The sequence below is a fragment of the Parasteatoda tepidariorum genome, chromosome 9, assembly GCF_043381705.1.
Source record: "Parasteatoda tepidariorum isolate YZ-2023 chromosome 9, CAS_Ptep_4.0, whole genome shotgun sequence".
Classification (NCBI taxonomy): domain Eukaryota; kingdom Metazoa; phylum Arthropoda; class Arachnida; order Araneae; family Theridiidae; genus Parasteatoda; species Parasteatoda tepidariorum.
In genome coordinates this window covers 68,531,949-68,556,848 of record NC_092212.1, presented here as the reverse complement: position 1 = coordinate 68,556,848, position 24,900 = coordinate 68,531,949, and the positions used below count along the sequence as shown (strand labels likewise).

Here is a 24,900-nt window from a genome sequence, read left to right as displayed (position 1 = left end):
TTATTTTTTCAACCATTAATAAATAAAATAACAAAAAATAATAAATCTATATTAATAAATTTTAATTGCTTGTAATAATCTTAGGATAAACGAATTTTATAATTTCGTAAAAAAAATCTTTCAATTCATTTAAAAAATTCTCAACTTGGAAGAAATAAGATGTTCATTAATGTCTTCAAACTACTTAAATGTCCGTGTTCGAAAATGCTTTATGATTGGTTGTTTTCATAATACAAAATTTTTCCAATTCTTTAAAATAACCATTTTTTTTCAATAAAATTCAATTCTACGTTAGAAGCGTCTTGATGTTTCGATAGATCCTGCAACTTATTATCTCAATTTCGTTGAGTCTAAACTGAATTTTGAAAACACTTAATAGGCTGAAAAAACTACTTAAATGGAATGTCTTACAAATGATGGTGAAAATATTAAACATCTTCTCTGCGATTTCCAGTTTTTTCCTTCTTTTTTTTTACTACATTTGTCATAATTATATTTGTAATAATTCCAATTGCAATTAGATCACATTACATTTTCAGTCCCATTCTAATACATTTCCGTGATTTTCCATGAACTTTTCAGTGCTAGATATAATTTTTATTGTTCTGTATTCCAATTGCATTCCAGCCTAATTCATTCCAATTGCAATTAGATCACATTACATTTTCAGCCCCTTTCCATTACATTTCAGTGATTTTCCATGAACTTTTCAGTGCTAGATATCATTTTTATTGTTTTGTATTCCAATTGCATTCCACCCCAATTCATTCCAATTGCAATTAGATCACATTACGTTTTCAGTTACATTCAATTAAATTTTCATGATTTTCCATGAACTTTTCAGTGCCAGATATAATTTTTATTATTTCGTATTCCAATTGCATTCCAGCCCAATTCTTACCAATTGCAATTAGATCACATTACATTTTCAGTCTCATTCCATTACATTTCCGTGATTTTCCATGAACTTTTCAGTGCCAGATATAATTTTTCCAGTTCCCAGATATTCCACGATTACTTTCAAGTTGTTTTCTTTCCATTTTGACTTTTTCAGTTTCTTGTTGTCCCATGAACAGAGAATATAGAAAGGAGAAGAAGCCTAGCTCTTGGAATACGTTAACTAAGGAAGGGGCCATGATGATCCAGGCGCCTTAACCGGCTGCGTAACCTGAGCGCGTCAGTTTCTGCCATTATTGTTTTGTATTTATTGTCCCAGAATCTGTTCCAATACTCTAATTCCTCTTTAATCTTCATCGTCTCTTCCGGAATCTCGGATGGTGTAAAATGGTATTAATTCGGATGGGGGGGGGGCAAGCCTTGATGCTATTGGCAATCGAAATGGGCTACACGTGGCGTGGAGCAGAACTCTACCTATGGCAACACTTCGTATGGCATTCACCATTAGCGTGTGAAGAGTCATAGGAGAAGGAAGTACGTCAGTTCCTCTCTTGATTTTAAGTTAGGAAACTATATGGAAATGAAAACTACAATGAACATAGCTCTAAATACCACAAAACATTTCCCAGACCAAAATGCTCCCTACTCCAGCTTGGATCCTTCCGGCAATGGACAATTAGTCAATTTTTCATTTTGTGACGTAGCTAAGTTAACTGTTAAATGATTATTAAACCAAAGCTTAAAGCATCTTTTTTTTTTAGTTTTTAAACACACGTTTCTAAAAAGCCTTTTTTTTTTTTTTTTTTTTGTTCTGAATATAAACAAAAACCAGTTCTGAAGTGTGCGAAGAGTTCTTTTTTCTCAAACACACACAAAGCAGAACTTATTACGCAACCGAACCGGTTGAATCTATTTTCTTGCTTTGGAGATCACCTTACTTATGAGTGAAACATAAACATTCAAACGTAAATAGTTAAGAGACTCCGCCTCGCTCGCTTTGCATATTGTTGCAGGGTGTTTGCTTTCAGATGTTTCACACCATATACCCGACTTCTATCTCTGAGGTGGAGTATAAAACGTGATCCATCAGAAAAGGCCACCTATCGCCACTCACGGCCAGTTGCCGTCTACTGAGTGGTGATAGGTAGCCGATTGAAATTTCAGCCTTCGTCGCCGATGAACAGTAGTCAACATAGATGCATTAACAGGCATTAGCTGTCAATACACATCAATGTTCACTGAACAGTTATTTTATTTTATAACAATCGTTGAACAGCCAACCCAATTTTTTTGAGTTTACAACTACTAATGTTCAACTTCGCTGTCTTGTAATTTTGAACCCTATCCAGAAGACAAATGAACTCCTTCCTAGGTCAAGTATTGGGATAAATTTGCCACCGTGGAGGATTTTTTTTGATCGAACTAACCCCGATTTGCGCTGCAGGAATAGGAAAACAACGAAAACCTCCCACGGTTATCCTGACGACAAGGGGACTCTAACCCGTGATCCGTCTCCCACTGAGGATATTTTACGTCAGTACTGTGGTCTGTGCAAGCCTGATGTGGAATTCGTATCGACGAGCTATCGCTGGGATTCGAACCCGGTTTGCCTCATTGGAAGGGGAACGCTGTATCCCCTGAGCCATCATGCTCACTTGAACAGTGAGGAGACGCTGTTGGTAGCCCTTCGGTTCATATAAATGATCGACTTCTCAACGGTTGCACACGTATTTGCCCAAACGAATCTCCGCTACCATCAATTAATTACCTCTGTCATCTACGAAAATCATGCTGATTCTTAAATTTTAAATTTTGCTAATGATACAGATAAGCTGAAATGCTATGCCTTCAGTAAATTTTTGTAAAAAAAATGTTACTTATGTTGAGTTAAAATGCTAATAACAGGATCAGTAAAAATAAAGTGTAAATGTAGTAATCAATTTAGCTTTTAATGCATTTGTAGTTTAACTTTGAATTTTTGTTTCATAAGTGTAGATATTTTGGTTAATAAAATCACCAGTCTAATAAAATTTATAGTTCTCAAAACGGACGTAATTTTAATAGACGGCGAGCACCGTATTTCAAAAAAGGAAATTCTTACAAGCATTAAATTTAAAACCAATGAAGACTATGTTGTTGTTGTAGTTGTAGTTCATTTACGTCGCACTAGAGCTGCACAATGGGCTATTGGCGACGGTCTGGGAAACATCCCTGAGGATGATCCGAAGACATACCATCACAATTTTGATCCTCTTCAGAGGGGATGGCAACCCCGCTTCAGCAGCCCGACGACTTGCATGCGAAGTCGAGCACTTTACATTAGAACAGTTTAACGAGGACCAATACCGCACACCTTCGATCCAAGTGGTCACCCACTCGCATACTGACCGCAGCCAACGATGCTTGACTTCGGTGATCTGCTGGAAGCCGTGTCTTAACGATCAGTCCACTGCGGGACTAAAGACTATGTTTATCCCACATAAAAATAGTCTTTACATACCCACAGTAGCCGACACTTATATATTCACACTGTCCCCTTAGTGTTATCATTTTGTTTAAACTTAATAACAAAAAAACACATTGTTTAAGCTCATGAAAAAAAAGCATATCGAAAGTGTTTGATTAAATATGCAATAAACATATTCAAGCATAACATGATCATAACAAAACATAACATGATCATAACAAAACATAACATCAAGCATAACATGATCATCCTATTGTGAAAAACGATGATTAGCTGTAATTGCAATTGAAGCAAAAATTAAGAATTTATTTTTACTTCACATAACCTTGTTTTTTAATTTCTTATTAACAGTATAATGTTTAGTCTTGTAACACACATGAAAATGCAGCATAGTTTTGTCTATCTGCCAGAATTTACAGAGAAATTTCGATTGATTAATTAAAGAAATATTCCATTAGTCTACACTAGCCTTAACTAATTATATGTAATTAATTTGCCTACTCTGGCCCTACGTCCCTCTCCTCTAAATGATATGGCTGATTTAGTTGCTCTTCAGTGTACTCTGTTTCGAATTGAGAGATAATAGAATTTATTGAATTGAAAAAAGAAGTTTCATTGACCATACAAAACTGGGACTGTGGATGCATATGATATCCAGAGAGTTAAGCAAGATGAAGGTCTCAAGGTACCTAAAAATTTTCCTGTTTTATACCTCAAGATTTTCCTGTTTATAATTGTCTTATTCGTGTTTAGCGTACTCCCTCCTTTTTCTTTAGAGCCCCGCAGTGGACTGATCGTTAAGACACGGTTCCCAGCAAATCACCGAAGTGAAGCATCACTGGCTGATGTCAGTGTGCGGTATTGGTCCTCGTTAAACTGTTCTACCGTAAAGTGCTCGACTTCGCGTGCAGGTCGTTTGGCTACCGAAGCGGGGTGCTATCCCCTCTGCAGAGGATCAAAATTGTGATGGCTTGTCTTCGGATCATCCTCAGGGATGTTTCCCAGACCGTCGCCAATAGCCCATTGTCAGCTCTAGTGCGACGTAAATTAACTACAACAACAACAACAACTTTTTCTTCAGAGCCGTGGCAGCCCAGTGGTTAGAGAATCGGACTACGGTCCAGAGTAATCGGGGTCGTCCTGGATTCCGCTAAGTCCCACCGAGTACATTCGATATACGTGCTCGTAAAATCTGTGGAATCGAAAGTCCTGTGGTTGGTTATTGAGGAGTACAATGGGTACAGAGATCTGGTGAAATCCCCCCACCCTCAGATCTATGTTTAAATTGGGAAAGGAACTGCACAAAATTGAGATGGCTTCGGATTATTCTCAGGGATATTTTCCAGGCGGTGGCCAATTGCAGCTCTAGTGCGAGGTAAATAAAGTACCCATCTTATTTTAATGAATTATTTTCAGATTTCCTTGTTATGAGTCTATGTGATGATGGCGCTCACCGTCAGGATAGTAGGGTGGTTTTCATTCTATAAGTTGTCTTCTTCGCTATTATTTTTTATCAGTATCATACTGAAACTGATTACAAAGAAGTTAGTAACTGCCAACCAGCTCGTAAGTGCCAACTTTTTTGTACGCGACACCTAGGAATTGAATCAGCTACATTTAAATTTTTGTTTGGAAACGAGAAAGGAAGATTAAAGCGTACAAAAATAGGCAGCTCGTTCCGTTTTTTAATTTGGTTTTGTTATTTTGCTATTTTCTGTGATTGTATTATTTTTTATAAATATCAGTCTGACAAAAGAAACCACTAACATTTTATTTGGACCTTGCTTTTTAAAGATTCATTTACATCGTTGAAAATGGAGGTAAAGAAAAAAAGCACTTGTATTGTATCTTTTAATTCAAATTTTAGAAATAATTAACGCATCTGACATCTTGCTCAATGTAAAACAATCTATATTTGATTGTAATAAAAAATTATATAGCATTACTTTGTAATGATTAGTATTAATTGTCATTACGCGACTGCACCATTTGACAGATGTTTGCAACACTTAATAACGTAACAAATGTATAGGAATTTACTTAAAAGTAATCTATCTGTTATGTTGAAATTTTTGTTCTCTGTTTAAAAAGCACTATTTTTAGTAATTATGTTTAATATTGTACGGGGAAGATTTCCTTATCGTGATCTGTGGCAGAATAATCGCCAATTTTGGGCAACTTCCCGGCAGTGGCCCGCGAGAAACTGAAATAAAAAACATCACAGAAAGGGACCAACTCGAAAGGTATAACTCATAGCAAATATCTACAGGTGTTTTTTAAAAAAATTTCCAAGTTTGAAATCTATTTGGCACCTTGGCGATTGCAGTTGGTTTGTTAATAACTTGATATAGTTTTTCACTAATGTCTATATTGTTTCTTTCACTTATGGCTAGATTTGAGTTTGATGTTTAATTTATTTATTTAGTTGCTTCCCGAATGACCATTCATTCACGAACTGGCCAGGCCACTAAACATCACATTTTAAAAAGATGGTGAAGTTGCCTCAGTTCATAATTAATATTTATTTATTATTTATTTTTTGTTAATAACTTGATATAGTTTTTCACTAATGTCTATATTGTTTCTTTTACTTATGGCTAGATTTGAGTTAGATGTTTAATTTATTTATCTAGCTGCTTCCCGAATGACCATTCATTCATTCAGGAACTGGTCAGGCCACTAAACATCTCATTTTAAAAAGATGGTGAAGTTGCCTCAATAATAATAATTAATATTATTATTGAGTTAATATTTATAATTAATATTTATTTATTTATTTTTGTTAATTTTTTAATTAATAACTTGATATAGTTTTTCACTGATGTCTATATTGTTTCTTTTACTTATGGCTAGATTTGAGTTTGATGTTTAATTAATTTATTTTTTATTTTATATTGCAGAAAGAAGAAAAAGCTTTAGAAGTGAGTCTTGATACTCTGGTAAACCGTTGCCAAGATTTAAAAATGTCTATTTCTTCATTCATAACTAAACTTGAAAATGAAAACTTAAGTTGGTAAGAAAAATACTTGTTCAATCACAAATGTATTCAATTAATTAAAAAAGGGTTAATTTTTCATAAATTTATATTAAACAAATTACTCAACTCTCTTTTTATATTGTGAAAATTTTCATTGTTTAAAGTTTAATAAAAATTTCCTCATTATCTAATTGAAAATTTCATTTACTTCAAAAATAAACAAATAAGAAATATCAATCGATATGTTTTAAGCGCTTCGAAAATAGGCGCCCGTTTTCATGACTTGCCAGGTGTGAATGTAAAGGAACTAAAATAGTTTGAAATGAAAGTATAAAGTGACCTACAAAAAATTGAAAAATAAAAGGTGAGAAACAAAACTAGAAAAATCACAGAACCCAAGAGAGAAAAAATGAAAAACTGTATAAGAAAAATCACTATGGCTGAGAAGCAAATCAGGATAAAATGCATGTTTTTAGTTTTTTCTGATTCAAGTCTTGAAAATGGGCGCATAAAACAGCACTTGAAACATGTCGACTGTTATTTCTTTTTTTAAATATTCACATATTATAATTATCCTTCAAATATTCACTTATAATAACAATTCTTCAAATATAACGTTAAATCATTTCTACTTATAACCCATCTCGAATTAAAAGCCTGAATAGAAAAATAGCTATGTCCATGTGTGGGAACTAATGTCGATATCAAGGTAATCAGCATTCAAATTAATATTCCACAGGGTATCAAGATGAGCTAATGTAACTGCTGTGGAAATAATTTTAGCATTGTCAAAATTGAATTTATGCCCAAGTGGATTATATATATATATTTATCCTCTAAAGGGGGAGGATGAGTAAGAAATGATTTGGTAGCAGTTTTCACCCTTCCTTCTCGCTCCCGTGAAAATGACGGAGTGAGGTTTCGCCCTCTATTTCTCGCTCCCATGATATTGACAGGTGTTCAGAAGTAACTCGCCAATAAGAATAAAACTAATTCATTTTTATTGCCTAGAAAGCATTTTATTTCTCATTTTACACAACAGATGACAGTACCAGGATATTTTTAAGGTAATTATAGATAGTTAGTTTATTTTGAACTAGATGTCAGCACTAATCAAATATGTAATACTAATACAAAAAAGTCGACACTTTTATGACCGTTTTCTTGAAAATTAACTGATCATTAAGGGGTTAAAGCTCACTTGAAATGAAAAGCTTTTTTTTTTAATGCAGATACAAAAACTCTAGATTTCTTTTAATTGTAAATTTAATTACACAAATATTAAATGGAAAATTGTAATCTTAGAAGGGGTTGTGTCCCTTCATTTATGAAGTTGTAGGATGTTAAATCCCTACCCCTAATTTTGCTGTCCTCGTCACTAGCCTTTAAAAAGAAATGGAGAAAATTTTATTGAATTAATACCATAAGGAAGTGATTGTAAAAAAATGATAAATTAAGTTTCTTATTAGATATGGGTCGTTTATTGTAAAAGCATATTACATTCTTGTAAATGAATTATGAAATATAGAGCTCATTATTAATATTTTGATAATAAGCCTTTTGAAAATTTATGTGTATAAAAAACGAATAGAAGTATTCACTTGGAGAGTGTATCTATAAGTCTTTAACAGAGTTACTTTTTTTTATTGCTTATCAATAATATTACTAAATTTGAACAAAAAAATGCATACAAGAAAAATATACAATAAGAACACCATTTGTGCAACCTAACTGGAGTTTTACTATTTTTACAAGGAACCACGCGTATGTTCTATTTATGCTCAATTTTCTTAATTCCTACCAGACATGGACATGAATAATTTTTTTCAAGTTGTTTTCAATGATATATTGCAATTTAAAAAATTGTTTCATCCATTTTTCATTGCTTATATCATGCTGTTATCACTAAGTTCTTTTATATATTGTGTATTATTTCAGGCCAATGGTTTTGGATAATTTTGCACTTTTATCTGGTCAAGTAAACACAGTTTTAAAAATTTTAAGAAATGAAAAAACTCCTTTGTTGAGGAACAGAATACTTTTACCTTTAGTACTGTCTCCTGATCGAGATGAAGAGTTAGCTGTAAGTTTTGTTTCATATTCTTTGTTTAGTGGTAGGAAATGTTTAGAAACATTGATGAAAAATAATTTATTTTACCAACTCTTTAAAATAAAGTATTCAATGAAGAAATATGCTTTATTATACTCCTGTAATCTAATATTGATTCTTCTCAAATTCACTAAATTGTTGACATTTTCTTTCACATGGTATTTATGTTTTAAAACATATCTGTCCATTACTGTGTTCATTAATAGTTTCATTCATTAATGGTGTGAATAATGTGTAATTACACATTTTTTATCATTCGGCTTGTGTTAAAAACAAACCTCCACAAAGGCAAATTTCTCCCAATACTTGATTGAGGAGTTCACTTGTCTTCTGAATTAGGTTCAAAATTATAAGGCTATAGAGTTGACCATTAGAAGTCTTCCCTGTGGCAAAATTTTTTCGAGCTTTCTGCGACAATTCTCTCTAGTACTAATACCTTTTTAAGAAACATTTTTAATAGTAGCAAGTATATATGTTACTAATTTAAAACAACAGAAGCACTTTCAGTTTACAAAAAAGCCTTCATGTGTAGAATAGAACAGTATATATTTTTTTTAATTATAAATGTAAGATTTTTTTTTTAAAATCTAGGTATAAAAGAATACATATTCTTGTTCCTGTTCTAAGAAATATTTGTATAGTTAACCTTTTTTAAATTTTTGCTATTTGGAAATGCTTTCTATAGTATAAATTTGAAATTCTGGCTAAAGCCAGTCATTGCGGAATTTTTTTATTCTCAAAAGAAAATATAAAAAAATTACGAGAGTTTTTTCCACCTCCAATATACGAGATAGGCATTTTTTAAATAAAATTCTGCTGAAAGGGGAAAAAAAGTTCTGCAGAAAAGAAATATATTTAGAAAAATTCTGTAGATAAAAAAACCCAAACTTCTTTGCTTTCCAAATAAATAATCTTTCTGCAACAACTCTGTAATGTTATAGGACAATGTCGCCATGATTCTGCCACAGGGGTAGTCTTAAACTCAAAAATTGGGTTGGCTGTTCAAATTGCTGAATAAAATAGAGACCGATTGACAAAGTTAATTTTTCTTTTCAATCCTCTCGATAAACAAAAAGGAATTATATGTGCAGTGTTTCAATACAGCAACTTAAGTTTGTAGAAAAAGTTTTTACTATGGGCTCTGGTGTAGTTTTGTTGACTAAAATATATTCACAAATGTGAAAAATATTTCAAAAATTGGAGAAAAATATTTTATATATTTTTTAAATTTTTACCTAAATTTTAAAGTACTGTTCCTTTTTCCATTTTTAAATTTGAGATAATCTGATTTGATTTTAGAAGATTTAGATATTTAGAAGTTTTCACTATTGATTCTGTATGTGGATTTAAATTTAGCTATTTTTTAAAAAAATTATTATTGCAGAACTTTTGAGTAAAAGCATTCCTTTTTTTTTTTATCTATACTGTTTACAGGTATGAATTTCACTAATAAACCAAAATTTTCCAATAATAGTCTGAAAAAATATCTATCCACTTGAGCTTGATGTCTGTTTTAGTTAAGATGCTTTAACAATAGTTTTTATTCATCTTTCTTTTAAGCATTATTATGCAAGTTTCTAATTAATTTCAAACTTACATTTCTTGTATTTAATTTTGATTTATCTGCTAATTTAAATTTTGCTATAAGTTTTGGTAAACCTAATTTTTACAATATTAGTCTTCATTTGATTGTGTTTGGGTCAGAAAAAAAAAGAGATTTATGAAGATGGTGTTTCAGATTAACTCAGAAAATTCTGCTACAAGGAATCTCGATTATCCTATGCTTATTATCCAACTTTCCTTTTGACACGTGTTTTACAGTTATTAAAGCTGTTACCTAATTACCACTCTTGACATGAATTGACGTTTCATGACATTGTATTGTTAATAGCAAAAATAAATAAATAAAACTCTTGTTTTTTATATTTAATTATATCCACGGTTTATTGTTTAATTTTACTCATAGAGTGTTTGTACACCTAAAAAATGGATTTGATAAGGTAACTGGATTATCCAGAAATTTTGATTTTCTGACATACCCCTAATCCCTAGATTTGTTGGATTATCAAGGTTTTTCTGCATATGTATATGCATTGAATTATATGTTTTGTTTCTTATTAAAAATTTTACTTTTAAAAGATAGACATTTAGAGATTCAACTAGAAAATTACTGCCTATAGTGTCTATTCTTTTTACCATAATTAAAAATGAAATAAAGAATTTATTGTTTCTTATTGAAAATTTTACTTCATTTAGAGATTCAACCAGAAAATTACTGCCAATAGTGTCTATTCTTTTTACCATAATTAAAAATGAAATAAAGAATTTATTGTTTCTTATTGAAAATTTTACTTCATTTAGAGATTCAACCAGAAAATTACTGCCTATAGTGTCTATTCTTTTTACCATAATTAAAAATGAAATACAAAATTTACTGTAATTCCTTTTTAAAAATAATTATTTTTTTAAAATTAAGTTTCAAATTCTATTTATGTTTTTCTAGAAATTAACTGAAAACAGAGTTCATGCTTTCAACCATGAAATTGTTCCCGATTATTTAAGAACTAAACCAGACCCTGAAGTAGAACAGCGAGAGCAACAATATATGTTAAAGAGTAGTACTGTACCTATGGAAATGGCTCAAGTAATAAAAGAATTTTTTTTTCACATACTGGAACTTAAGAGGGGTTGAATGCTTATATTTTATTTTTGCTTTTTCAGAAACAGATCACGGCAATCAACAAAATAGTAAACAATGTGTTAGATACAGTGAAAGCCAGCAGAGATGCTTGGGAAAATGATTCAGGTGTGTATTCTGCCTAATTTCAGCTATGCTTATAGAAATAGTCAGTGCGTAGCCAGATTTTTCATAAAAGAATAAGCAGCTATTAAGTACTTTTTAAGCACTCAAAAAATTTTTTTAAATCATTTTCCAAAAAAAAAAAATCATAACTAAGATCTGCACAGTTACAAAAATTATTATTTTCTATCCTTTTAAAGTTCTTAATTTATAAAAATAAAAAAAAATTTCTAAAACTTTTTTATAATCATGATAAAATAACTAGTTTCTGATAAATATTGCGGAGAAAATTATAAAAATCATGAATTTCTTGTAATTTAGAACGATAATCGATATGGCAAAGAAAAAATCTCTTCTTAAAAGATAAAAAATTAAGCACTTTTTACAAACACCAAATGAAAAAAGCACCTTTAAGGGCTTTCAAAGATAAGTAACTTTAAGCACTTTTTAAAAACACACGCACACTGATAGTAGATTAACTGATTTATGCCCAGTGGCTAAACGGTAGCGCTTCTGTGCCACAGGTTTGGGGTTCTATCCTCAGGTCGGGCAAGATTGACTCAGTCTTTCAGTGGGTCAATAAAATGAGTACCAAGCATGCTTGGGGACTAAACACAGGGGTTTCTGGGCTTGCACCTTACCGGAACATCTGCGCTCCAGAGCCCAAAGTCAGGAAAACTAAGATAGGCACAGTAGGTCTTGGCCCTTCATGGGCTGTAGCGCCACTGAGTTCAGTTTAGATTAACAGGCTTAAGTGAGTATTTTTGATTGAAAATGTGCGAATGAAATGTGTAAATTATTAGGGGTCCACAAATTCCAAATGCTATAAAAATTGTAGCTGGGCTTATTATTTTAGCCAAATTAAACTTTCACTCTCTTTAAACCAGTGCTCCCTAACATTTTTATTGCTGCAAACTGGTCAGCTTTTGACCATTTTTCTGCCCCCTCCGAAAGAGGGCAAAACTGCAACTTTAACCAACAATTTCCCGTGGTTAATTTTTTTAAAGCATATTTCTCGAGCGTTACCTAATAGGTATGAATAAAATAAATATTTAATGTAGGAAGTTTTTTTGTTGTTTATATTTTAGATGGTTTTGATTTAATAATTTTAATGCAGTTGTATTTAAACACGACTTTAAAACAACATTCGCGATATTACTGCTTCTTTAGATGACATCACTAAGCTTCCAGTTAACCTCTGTTCCATAGAAGGAGCACAAACCAGAGAGAAATACATTACAGTAAATGGAATGGAAATAATTTGTATTCCTTGGGCACCCCTGTACCAATTTACGGGTTTCTTACTACTGATTTAAACATTAAAACTCTGAAATTTCAGTTTATTCGCTTTTCACCTAAAAAATTTGCAGACTCCTGTAATTTTTATTTTTGAAGTAGGAAATATTAAAATTTTTCTAATGTTAAATATAATTGAATTTTGCAAAATGTATTACATTTAAACAAATAATAAGTTGTCCTATAGTTTAAATTGTAATTGCATCTTAATTAGGACATAGAGCAAGTGCTCAACAGACTATTAGATACTGGAGCTCTAATTTATGCTTATCTAATTGCATCTTTATTTGGACAAAGAGACTTTATCTGCATCAGATACTGGTGCTCTAATTTGTGTTAATTAAGTTATTCTTATTTGTGTAAATTCTAATTAATGCTAATCTATTTGTATCTTAATTTAGACAAAGAGCAAGTGCTCAACAAACTTCATCTACATCAGATACTGGTGCTCTAATTTGTGTTCATTAAGTTATTCTAATTTGTGTAAATTCCAATTAACGTTAATCTATTTGTATCTTAATTAGGACAAAGAGCAAGTGCCCAACAAACTTCATCTATATCAGATACTGGTGCTCTAATTTGTGCAATCACGCTTGGAAAAGGTTTAAGGCCTGCCACTGGTTCACCTAAAGGACAGCCAACCAGTTCCCAACCGCCACCTCAACAACCAAATAGGCCAGGTAAAACTATTTTTATATTAAATCTATTAGTTAAAAATTTAGAATCTGTATTAAATTTGAATTTACAAGATTTAATTTAGTTTAAAAAGATAGAAGACTTTGTAACAAAAAGATTAATTTATCTTTTCGCGCCTCTATTGTAGTCTGCTTCTGAATGAATCAGGATGTGACTATTAACTGCATTAGTAGTGATATAATTAAAAGTTTCTTGCATACATTAACTATCAAAATTATTTTTACTTAACTATTCATTCATCAAGAAAATAACATTAGTAGAAAATATTTTATTCCAAATTATTAAAAAAAAAAATTTTTTTAATGGCGGGCACTTGGGGTGTTGTCCCATTGGCCACAGAACTGCTACTCTCTTCTCGCCTATTCAGTGGGCACCTGTGGCGAAGCCACGTCACATTCACACACAAAGGATAAAGGACATAGAACACAGAGAACTCATGCCCTGAGCAGGATTCGAACCCACGACCAATGGCTCCGCAGTCAGGCACGCTAACCACTCGGCCACCTAATTATTAAAATATACTTCAAGTATATAAGTATAACTAAATAAGTATACTCTATTTTAAGGAGGAAAAATTTATAGGAATTATTCTTTTCCTTAGAAAGTATCGAGCCACGTGTGTACAAATTAAAAATCTGAATAACTTTTGATCTAATAATCAGATTGCTACATGCTAGGACTAATTAATGATGCGAGGGTATACTAGAAACATGCCAGTTAATTAATGTGGACTATATTTTAAATTATGGAATGACACATATCTTTATTTCAATGAGCATTTGTTTACGACTGTCAGAATATGGGGTGTAGCTTGTAATCTGGAAAATATGGTCCCAATAGTTTGGGTCCCTTAATGTAAATGTCACATGCCTCGAAAAGTTTCTAAGCTAATTTAAACAATTTTGAGCCTATGATAATGCCATGTAAAAATTACTTTTAAATAATTATTTGTTATTGAATCGTTTAATAATAAATGAAAAACTTTTGATTTTACATTATTTTTAAATATGCAATTTTAAATGACAAAACAGAAAATGAAATCTGTTGCTAGTTCACAAAAAAAATCCTGTATTTTGTCATTTAATATTGTAAAATTTGTATTGTTCACATTACAGTTCAACACTTTTTCAATAATATAAAATCTTAAGTAATAAATACTTTTTACATCGAATTATCTCTGTAGAAATTTTTTGATTCGCTTGATAATTCACCCGAGTTATAGCTAAGTATGCAAAACGTGAAATTAACATTAAAGGATCCTAACTTATACTTTCCTGAGAGTATTGGCTCCATATATTAAGGATCAAAAACCCAAAACCATTGATGAAGACATATGTTATTGTGTCTTTTGCTAATCGTTAGCATTATTTTTAAAGTTGGCACTGTCAATGAATTTTCGCGAAGTTTAATTTCTAGAAATTAAGTTTCTTTAAATGCTGATTCGTCTGCATCACGAAAATTCATCTTTCTGCAGTAAATTAATTATCAGAAATGCTGGTAATTCGTCAATGACTTTAGTACCACTTTTCCTTAGTATCAGTTACCTTCTGTATTGTTGCAGATCATTTAGTATTTTTTTTTTTTTATATATATTTAAGTTGTTTATATAAGATAACTAATACATTTATGCTCCTAAAATGTTTTTTAGAAAAATAATTTCTCAGCAGTAACTATCCTTTTACTTTAAAATTCACTCTTCACAAAGCATTTCTTGGTACATTTTAGTTAGCAAAGTGCAAATTCTGCCTAGTTTTGATTTGGTTATTTGTCTTTTTAAAATCGTCTGGTTAGCCCGATGTAGGCAAGGTCGCACTGACAAGGAATGTGGTAAATGTCCTAGCCATTATCAAAGCTAAGCTAGACTTCATTTAATAGGACTGAAAATGACTTTAAAACCAATAACGAGAGCAGAAAACGGTGAAGTAACAAGTTCTTTGTATGGATTAGAAGAGGGGCGTTAAGAGTCTAGTGGGCTAAGCAAAAGCTGAATCAACTATAGAAGTTAGCAGCCAAAGAGTGGAGGACATAAAGTTTGGAGTTATTCTAATCACCCCAATTGTCAGGAAGTGTCTGCATTTCACACTTTCGTTTTTCTTGTGCTTAACCTTTGCTCCGATTCTTCTTTCAACTCTGAACTTAACTTGCTCGTTTGCTGTTAATCGTGGATTTAACACTCCTGAAGTTGATTCAGTTGTCTTCTAATCCTTACAGCAAACTCATTACTTCACCATTTTTTCTCCCGTTTGTTACAAAATTGTTAATATTCCCTCCAGTTTGTTTTAAACCATTTTCAGGCCTGATTACAAACCCAAATTTAAGTCTCTTGAAGATCTTATTAGAATGTGGGCATTTACCACATTCCGTGCCAGGGCGACTTAGGGCATAAATTCAGCTAGTCACATCAGCTTTTTTTTATATCCTAGGATCTTGTTTTATTTATTTGAATGCCAGATTATCTTGTTAACAACACTATTTCCTCCCTTCCTTTGCATGGTAATGCATTTCACGCCGATTTGCTTCTCAGCCAGTGATTTTTCTTGTTCATCCCTTATCCCTCTCAGCTTCTGTGGTTTTTCTAGTTTTTGTTTCTTACCTTTATTTTTTGTTGGCAATGGCAAGTTATTGCCCCCCCCCCACCAAATCATTTTTGTTTCGTTAAATTCGTTGATGTTTACTTTTGATGTGCTTGAAACATAAGAAGTTTTCAATTAGGTAATTCCATTATATATATAATAAATGATAATTGAATTTTTAACTTGCTTTTATTGTGGTAGTTAATGGTAGACATTTTTTTTCTGGTTCCATGCCAACCAAAAATATCCTTTTTTTTAAACCTAGCTTAGCTATGACATTAACTTATTCTTTATAAACTTATAATATAACATAGCTAATTATAATTTTTTCCTTATTAGCATCTGGTGGGAAAGTTCCCAGTGCTATTAAAACAAATATCAAGTCAGCTGGAAGTATGCACCCATATGTAAGATGATTCGTAATGGAATGAACTGCTACTAAAAGGTTTTATGGTTCTCAATATGTATTGTAAATATTTACTATTAATAAATGTATTTGTCCATTGTCTGATTAAATAGTGATCATTTATAGCCTTTTTTGACTCTAGGTAGAAATAATAGGTTTAAAGCTTCTCACAATCACAAGTCAGGGACACAAAATGTAAACTCAGAAATGTTTCACATTTTTTAATTGCAATATAGGTTAAGAACAACAATGCCTCTTAATTTTTCACTGTTATCATAGTCTCGAAACTATAAAAGAGATCAAAATAAGGAATGAGTATTGCTTAAATATGTTAATCTCTATCTTCCTCTTCTTAGTCAAACCTCTTTGATTTTTAAGATAAGTAGTTCATAGACAGATAAAACAATGAGTTGATAGTAAAATAAAACATGTAATTCAGGGTGCGTAGCCAGATTTTTCAATAAAAAAATAAGCACTTGACTCAAAAAATATTTTTTATCACTTTCCAAAAAAAAAAAAAAAAAATTAGGATCTGTGTAGTAATAAAAATTATTTTTTCTATTGTTGAAAGTTCTTAATTTAAAATCATAATAAAGAAAATTCAAAAATCAAATAACTTGTTTCTGATAACTATTGCAAAAAAATCATGCAGTTTTTGCAATTTAGACCGACAATCGATATCACAAAGAAATAATCTCTTTTTAAAAGATAGAAAATTAAGCACTTTATACAAACCCCTAAATAAAATAAAAAAGCAATTTTAAAGGCTTTTAACCCCTTCCTTGTGAAAATGACGGAGTGCGGTTTCGCCCTCTATTTCTCACTCCTGCCATATTTCCGGGCTGGAGTGTTCAGTAGTAACGCACCACAATAAGAATAAAACTAATTAATTTCTTTTGCCCGTAAAACATTTTATTTCTCATTTTACACACCAGTACCAGGATATTTTTAATGTAATTGTAGATAGTTTATTTAAACTAGATGTCAGCACTAATCAAATGTGTATTTGTACAGGATAAAAAAATTTAAAAAAAGGGCACTTTTATAATTGTTTTCTTGAAAATTAACCTACCGTTAAGAGGTTAAAAAACGTAAATCAAAAATAAGCACATTTTAAAATTACTACGCACCCTGTGATTATATAATAAAACTTGGGCCCTTTCATCAAAAACAAAGTAAATACTAATTCCTACACAAAGGATCCTTCATTTAAAATATATTTTACTTGAATGTGAGTACTTTGATGACTGCTATGGGAATAGATTGATGAAATTCAATCAATAATTGTCCTTTAGCATATTTTAATTGCTACATGATGTTTGTTGTGAATTTCAATGAAAGAAGGGAAGCAAAAAGTCTCACTTTTAAATTTATTCTGGTCACCAAACTGAAGTATAGCTGGAAGAACAGTCCGCATTCATTGTTTGCAACTCTCACAACTTATGTTAAAATGGATTATGCAACAGGCAAATGACACTAATTTGATACAATGTTTACACACATATTTATAGTAGACAATACAAAACGTCTCATACAACGAGACAATAAAAAATCAAGGCTTTAAACCTTGCTTTACGAAAAAATAAATTCATAATTTGTGCAGATACTGTTATATTTTCCTCACTAATATTCATGCTTTATGAAATTCACATACAGAATTTTTTTTAAAAATTAACTAGATTTAGAAGTTTTATTTTTCTGGAATTCCATAGGCTATCAACTATAACTTGATCGAATAAGTTTTACAACATTAGTTATCTTAAAAAGCACAATATTAGTAAGTGGTGACCTTTACTTTTTCTGTGGTCATTACCATTTTTTTTTCAGTCTTAATTCGGTACACCTAGAAATATATTAGTATTAAACGTTGTCGTAAAAATAAAATTGAAGGAAAAAACTGAATTTTTCATAAATCAGAGATTGAAATTAATATTTTCACCTAAAGTAGTAATAAGAAAATGTAAATTAGGTAATAATTTTCGTCATAAGATAACAGATAAAAAATATCACTGAAATCTCAAAACTATAAATGTTGAAATATAAGGTTTATTTACACAGGAATAGTAATAGTTATTTTCATGCATAAAAACATCCGTCAAGTAACAAATAAAATTCATGGCAATAAAATTTGTGTTTTGTATAAATTTTTTCTTCTTCATAAATCATGTTTCTTAAACCAAAACGGAAAATGAGTAACCTTATTAAACTGGTTGATCTGCATATAGCTTAGTCGTTGCACAAGAAAGAAAAAAAGAACTGTGTAGTCTCTACTAATTGCAGGATAAAAAGAAACAAAAATTAAGATAAAACTTGTAATTTTTTTCCCCTAGGGTGCGATAGTATAATAAATTAATCGGGTTCAGCACATTTACATCATAAATACAAACGAAACTGCAAATACAGAAAAGATGACAAAACTTTTAGTATAGTTAGACAAAAAATAATCTTATAACATAAATTTGTTGAATTTATCTGATTGTCAACATAATTGCAGCATAATAGAACATAATTTAATATTAATATTTATTTACATAACTTCCTTCCTTTGGAATTTATAGGTCTAATTTTTTTTTCGAAATAAGGAAATTATAATAGCTAAAATGGTTTAGATTTTTATCAGCTTTTTTTAAAAACAAATTGGAATGTTTTTAGAAAAAAAACAAAAACTAGTACTAGAGATATTGATCTAAACTTCAAGTGCAAAGAGAAAGAAAAAAAAAAAAATCCACAGAGAAATTGTTAGAAAATATCTTAAAGGAATGTTTTTTCAAAGTTGAATAAGTAAAAAGAGTTGCAACTAAAACAATCCTATTTTATGACTCAAAATTCATGGAGGTTAAAAAGAAATGCTTCTATATTAGCTGCCAATTTTAAGGCAAATTTTTTTTTTAAAACCAATGACAACCATATTAGAATTTTAAACAAAGATGGATACTTTGGAATGCAATAATACAACAAATGTTTAATTACAATGCTACAAATTTCCAGTCGTCGCTAATTCACAGATTTAAAATGTCAATAATTAAATATCACATTTACATCAATCATCCAGAAATTTCAATGTTCCTTTTTTAAGAGAGTGGTTTACATTATTAAAAATACGTCGATGAGCTAAATTAAATAATTAAAATAACATTAAATTAACTATCATGAAAATAATTTAAGGAAGAATTACATTATTTCAGCAGAGTCACTTTGGTAAAAGATAAATAATTTCAAAATAGAGCAGAGCAAATTAATATCTGTCTGAGGCCTTGAGTTTTTCAGACCCTAATATAGTTCTTTTAATACTGCTGCTGCAAATGAAAAATTTTAAGAATGTTTAAATGCGCTGACCAAATCAATTTGACCGGGCATAACAATATTTCCTGGAGTGGCATAATCTCCAATCATCAAGCTATTACTGACTGGGAAATGAGTGGTATTACCAAGGACTACATTTTGCTGTTGCTAAAATGGAAAAACACATATTTTACTAATAAAATCAAGATATTCTTCACTACAGATATCAATACTAAATATAAAATGCAGAAAATATTACATATTTTTTCTATGCCTGTCTGAATTATGACATGCAAAACAAAGTGCAATTAAATAAATTTAAGAAACAGAGGTTTGCTCCAATACTATCATCAGGGTTGCCAGAAAAAAAAGAACAAAATAGTTGCTTTTAATAGCCTAAAGCATGAAAATAGTTGTTGAAAACTATGAAAATAGTTGCCTAAATAAGAACCAAAATTCATCAAAAATATGACTAAAATTTTAGTAAATGACTTGTCATATACAATGACCCATTTAGATAAGTTGGTGGCAAATATATAAAATCATGTGGAATTTCATAGCAATTACCATTGAAAAGGAGATCAAGAAATGAAATAGACTTACAATTGAATCTGTGCAAATTGAACAAATTAAAAAGTGATGACTCAAATTTACCATTCAAAATTTTTTATTATTTAAGAAAAAAAAAATCAATGTGTTCAGAAGCTTCTGCAGGCCACAGGTTTTCAGCCCAATTTATGCTAAAAAAACATCGCTAAGAGTACAGAAAAGTCTCCTTTTCTTGAAAATAGTTGCTTTTTTAACCTTTACAGGCAAAAAAAGTTGCCATAGTCACATCAAACCAAAAATAGTTGAATTTTAGTCGCCTGTGGCAACCCTGTATCATTCGTGTTCAGACAGAATGCAAGAATGGTAGGAAAATCTTATGTATTGTTGCTTTAGCATTTTCAGAAATTTGCCAGAGGAATTAGAGAGATAAGACTCAAACAATTGTATCAAGGTTTCGTTGTTAATTCATAGGAAAAAAAGATAGACATCCAATTACTGAAATAGAAAAAACTTAAGAAAATTTTTTACCATCAACTGCAATTGGCAAACACTAAAATATAAAGAAGGTTAAAACAACTTTTTTCAGACATAAATTAGTTGGATCAATTCCTTTTTAAGTAATCAAAATAATGAAAAGATTCATTACTCTCATTCAAGGAAGAAAAAAAAGTTAAGAAATAAATGTTCTGATAAAATTATAAATAGAAAAACAGGTACAAGAAGATTTTTAAACTGTTCTTAATTGATCAAAAAAAATTTGGGAGTCGCACGTAAATTAGGGAAAGGGATTAATATAACTAAATCAAAATGAATTCACATGCAATAAAAAAAATTATTGAATTCTTGATCATATATACGCTTTAAAAAAAAAATCAGGTACCTGAGTAAATAAAGAAGGTGAAATGCCACCTCCGATAGAACTAGTTGGTACACTCGCTTGTATTCTTGAAGTTGTTCGACTATTTGGGCTATTTCCGGAATTTTGTTGATTCCCTTTAAGAAGAAAAAAATTCACTTAAGGATAAACCCAATGAAGAAGTACAATTTAAAGTAGTGGAATATATCAATAAGAAAAATATTCCTCTTCAATTTTGTCGTAAGTATTAATATTTTCATACAATAGAATACTATTAAAGGATATTAAATCACAGAATGACACAAGGAGCCATTGAAATATAAAAAATAAATGATTCAATGACTCTGCATCTATAGGTCTGTATAATCTGTTACTTTAAAATATATTGCATAAAACATTTTGAGAAAATATGGTCAAATTTAACTTTTACAGATAAAATATCAATAAATTGTAGTAAAACATATTTATAGTAAACATATGTAAATAAGTTTTTATTGTGTGTTTGCAACAGTGTCTTTTATTCTAATAAAATCAATTTACTTATGAAGACTTTTACCTTAAATAAAAAAAAAGCATCTATTACTAGAAAATTAAGTAAAATTTAACAATTTAATAATTTTAAAATTTAATTTAATTACTACATTTTATTTCTTCTCTTTTTGATGTTTGGCATTTTTATAAAACACGATACAAAATTAAAGACTAATATTGTGTGACAATATGTACAAGTCATTAATCTTTTGTTATCTACAATTTTTAATAAATACATTTAGATTCTTTTGTATTTCACAATTTGATTTTGATTAACTATGCAGACCTACCAACTTCAAAAGTTTGAAAAACCTATGAATTTTGTTGACTATGGCATAGCACAATGAGCAAAAAGATTAAGAAGAAACAATTAACAAGATAAAAAAATTAATTTGTTCATTCTTTAAAATAAATTTTCCTACTCCTAAAAATTACAATAAAAAAATAATTAAAATTGAACTATTGATCTGAAACAATCTAAATGACTGATTTTTTTCTTGAAAGTCGGATTTGCCTTCCCAAATTCATTTTGATAAGAAAGAACAGATTTAAGTTAGGATTCTTGTTTTGTGGCTGAATTTTCTCTCAGAAGACTAAGGAATGGTCAATACTTTCAGCTTTAACTTCGTCAACACACAGTAGACATTACTTTCTCTGCTACTGATTTTTCGTTATTTTGTATTGACACCACCAAAAGAATGAGAAAAAAAAAAATTTTTTTTCCCCACTGTAAAACACAATACTGAGTTTTTACGACATTAAGAAACGAGTGTTGTCATCTTTTCCTAAAACAAAAATTTGCACTAAAAAAATATTTCTATAACACACTCAAAACAAAACAGCTTATCTAGAGGAAGAAGTTTTTGGGTTGTGCAAAAAGGAGCCAGAATATATCCGCAGATTCATATTCATTAAGAAAAAAAGTCAGAGAAAATACTTTGTGAGTCTAAGATTGGATACAATAGCCTAAGAGTTGGCAGATCTGATTATGTTATGATTTAGTTTTAAAACTATCCTGTAAAACCTGTTTATTCATAATATTTTGAAATAAAGTTTCTCTGTTTTAAACCCATACATTTTCTTTTGTAGTTGGTATAATACTATTAATTATGAAAATCTGCAGTCCATTTATGAATTTGTAATGACTGTAAAGATATTTATTATTACAAAAATGAAATTTAATTTTTTTCATTTTTTTAAAAAAAAGGAAATTATTTTTTAAACGTCAAATAAGAACAAATACTTTTTTGATATTCTTCAAAATATTTATAAAGTTTTTAGAAACAACTCAATAGGTAAACATTTATATTATCGTTCTGTTAGTTGCCAAAATGACTTAAATAAATGCTGGGAATACAATTACAATTAACAACTAATAACTATTCAGATGTAATTAGATCAGTATCTATTATTGCAAGTTTATAAGAATCTTCATTTAATTTGCTTTTTATCCAGGAGGGGGGTTAATTGTACAAATAAAAAATAGTTCCCAAATTTTTCATAATCATTATAACAAAATAATTAGCCTTAGTTAAATAGATTTTTAACTTCCTCATGAATTAAAGAAATTAATTTCAAGCTTAATAAAGTTTTCAAAACAGGATTGAAATTTTTGCTGGAAGGATCTAGGAAAAAAATCCTGTTTTAAATAAATACAATGGAATGTTATAAAATCTGCAAAAGGTAGACAACTGAACAGTTTATTTAATAATAGTTTTAATAGTTCAAGCTGTGTGTCTACTTCTAAAATGCATAGCCGCCAACTTGTTAAAAACAAAAATAGGAACACAAAGCGTAATAAGCCAATCAGGGGTAATAGTGACTAAGTAAATAAAAAACTAAAAATCAATATCAAGATATCAATTTATAAACCTTATATGCTTCATATTTAATATAATTTTTAATTAAATTACTTACTAATGAAGAATATCCCACCTTTATATTAAGCAATTCAAGAAAAAACTTACTTCTTACAAGAATCATATAATTGGACTTCAAATTCGCGTGAATATGAATCTCTATATTGGATTTTTAAATAGCGTAAATACGAATGCACATTGTTTAGATCTTGTCAATATGAATTGCAATGCATAGCTTTTAAATCACGTATAAATATGAAAATCAATGTTTGATAATACAACTGTGTGAATACCAATCACAATATTGGATTTTAAAAGCATGTGAATATGAATCGCGAAATTAGACTTTGAGTTCGCATGAATATGAATCACACAGGGTGGCCACTCAAAACAGATTTCAAATTTCCCTGATTTTTCCAGGTAAAAATCTTAAAATTTCCAGGTTTGTGTTTTTTTCCTTTTTTCTTATAAAGTGTAGGATGTGTACAAGAAAAGTGTCTGTATTGTAAAATATCTTATTCAAAATGTCATTTTATTTATACATATCTTGAAAAAAAATTAATTTTTTTACATGATATTTTTTTTTATCATTTTTTAATGTTCTGGTACAACATTAAATTTTAAAAAATTAAGATGTGGAGAAAATAATATGTTTAGCTTGCAGAATATATTGTTTTTATTGAATAATTTTTAATTGTTTTTATTGAATTTAATGTGTTACTTTAGAAGTAGTATTAGCTCAAAGTGTACCTANTTATTTTTTAATGTTCTGGTACAACATTAATTTTTAAAAAATTAAGACGTGGAGAAAATAATATGTTTAGCTTGCAGAATATATTGTTTTTATTGAATAATTTTAATTGTTTCTATTGAATTTAATGTGTTACTTTAAAAGTAGTATTTGCTCAAAGTGTACCTACAAAATGACAAAATCAGAATAACCAATAAAACCTTGGATAAGTATTGTTTAATATATTTTCATTAAGGAAAAGAAAACCGTTTCAGGTGATTTTATATCAATAATTTTCAATAATTACAGTGGCTCCCAAAAGTGCTCACTCACTTATAACTTATATTGAAATAGGAAATAAAAACTCAATAATTAAAATGAATATTTCACAATGGGTATTTGATAATAAGTTGTATAATCCATTCTTAGCAAAACTGCACGGAATATTTTAAAAACAAAGCAAAAGTTAACTTTTTAATCAAATGGTAACAAAAATGTTACCCCATGAAAGTCAACGTACATTAAAATGTTTCGGATCTCAGAATTAAAATTATCATCAATTGCTTTTTTTATTTAATTATTTTTCATTTAATTTTTTATTTCTTTATTAGCAATTTAGTATCAAACCTATAATAGCAAAATTATATTTTAATTTTTGCTTGCTAACTCCGTAATATTTTATTTCTTAAAAATGACTTGTGGTCGTAATAAAATAGACCAAATTTGATTATTTGTCTTCATAAGAGGTAAATCAGTAATGAATATGTTAAATTAGTTTACTGTATTCAATTGAACTGCGCAATATGTGATAAAATGCTTAAAAGAAGGACTTCATATCAGAGATTAAAATTATAAATTTTGTGGAAAAATT

At 29.8% G+C, this 24,900-nt stretch overlaps 2 protein-coding genes across 2 annotated transcripts in view; one reads left to right on the top strand and one right to left on the bottom strand.

Annotated features, from left to right (window-relative positions):
* Positions 1-5,001: 5,001 nt before the first annotated feature.
* Positions 5,002-16,332, top strand: LOC107451753 (mediator complex subunit 8). The gene is made up of 7 exons (XM_043044112.2): positions 5,002-5,184; positions 6,265-6,377; positions 8,280-8,424; positions 10,955-11,095; positions 11,173-11,257; positions 13,072-13,227; positions 16,156-16,332. The coding sequence occupies exons 1-7, from the start codon at positions 5,179-5,181 to the stop codon at positions 16,230-16,232; spliced, it is 723 nt and encodes a 240-aa protein (XP_042900046.1). The 5' UTR covers positions 5,002-5,178; the 3' UTR covers positions 16,233-16,332.
* Positions 16,333-17,578: 1,246 nt separating this feature from the next.
* LOC107451754 (arginine methyltransferase 4) overlaps positions 17,579-24,900 on the bottom strand; it is a gene marked incomplete in the record, with an annotated part of 39,270 nt that continues 31,948 nt past the window's right edge. The window contains 2 exon segments of the mRNA XM_071185936.1: positions 17,579-19,672; positions 20,934-21,046. Coding sequence (XP_071042037.1) covers positions 19,535-19,672; positions 20,934-21,046 — 251 coding nt within the window.

Excerpts from the sequence above, each read along its gene's own strand:
- LOC107451753 (XM_043044112.2), top strand. Across the intron at positions 11,258-13,071 it reads TGCTTGGGAAAATGATTCAG|GACAAAGAGCAAGTGCCCAA; the intron begins GTGTGTATTCTG and ends TATCTTAATTAG. Across the intron at positions 13,228-16,155 it reads TCAACAACCAAATAGGCCAG|CATCTGGTGGGAAAGTTCCC; the intron begins GTAAAACTATTT and ends TTTCCTTATTAG.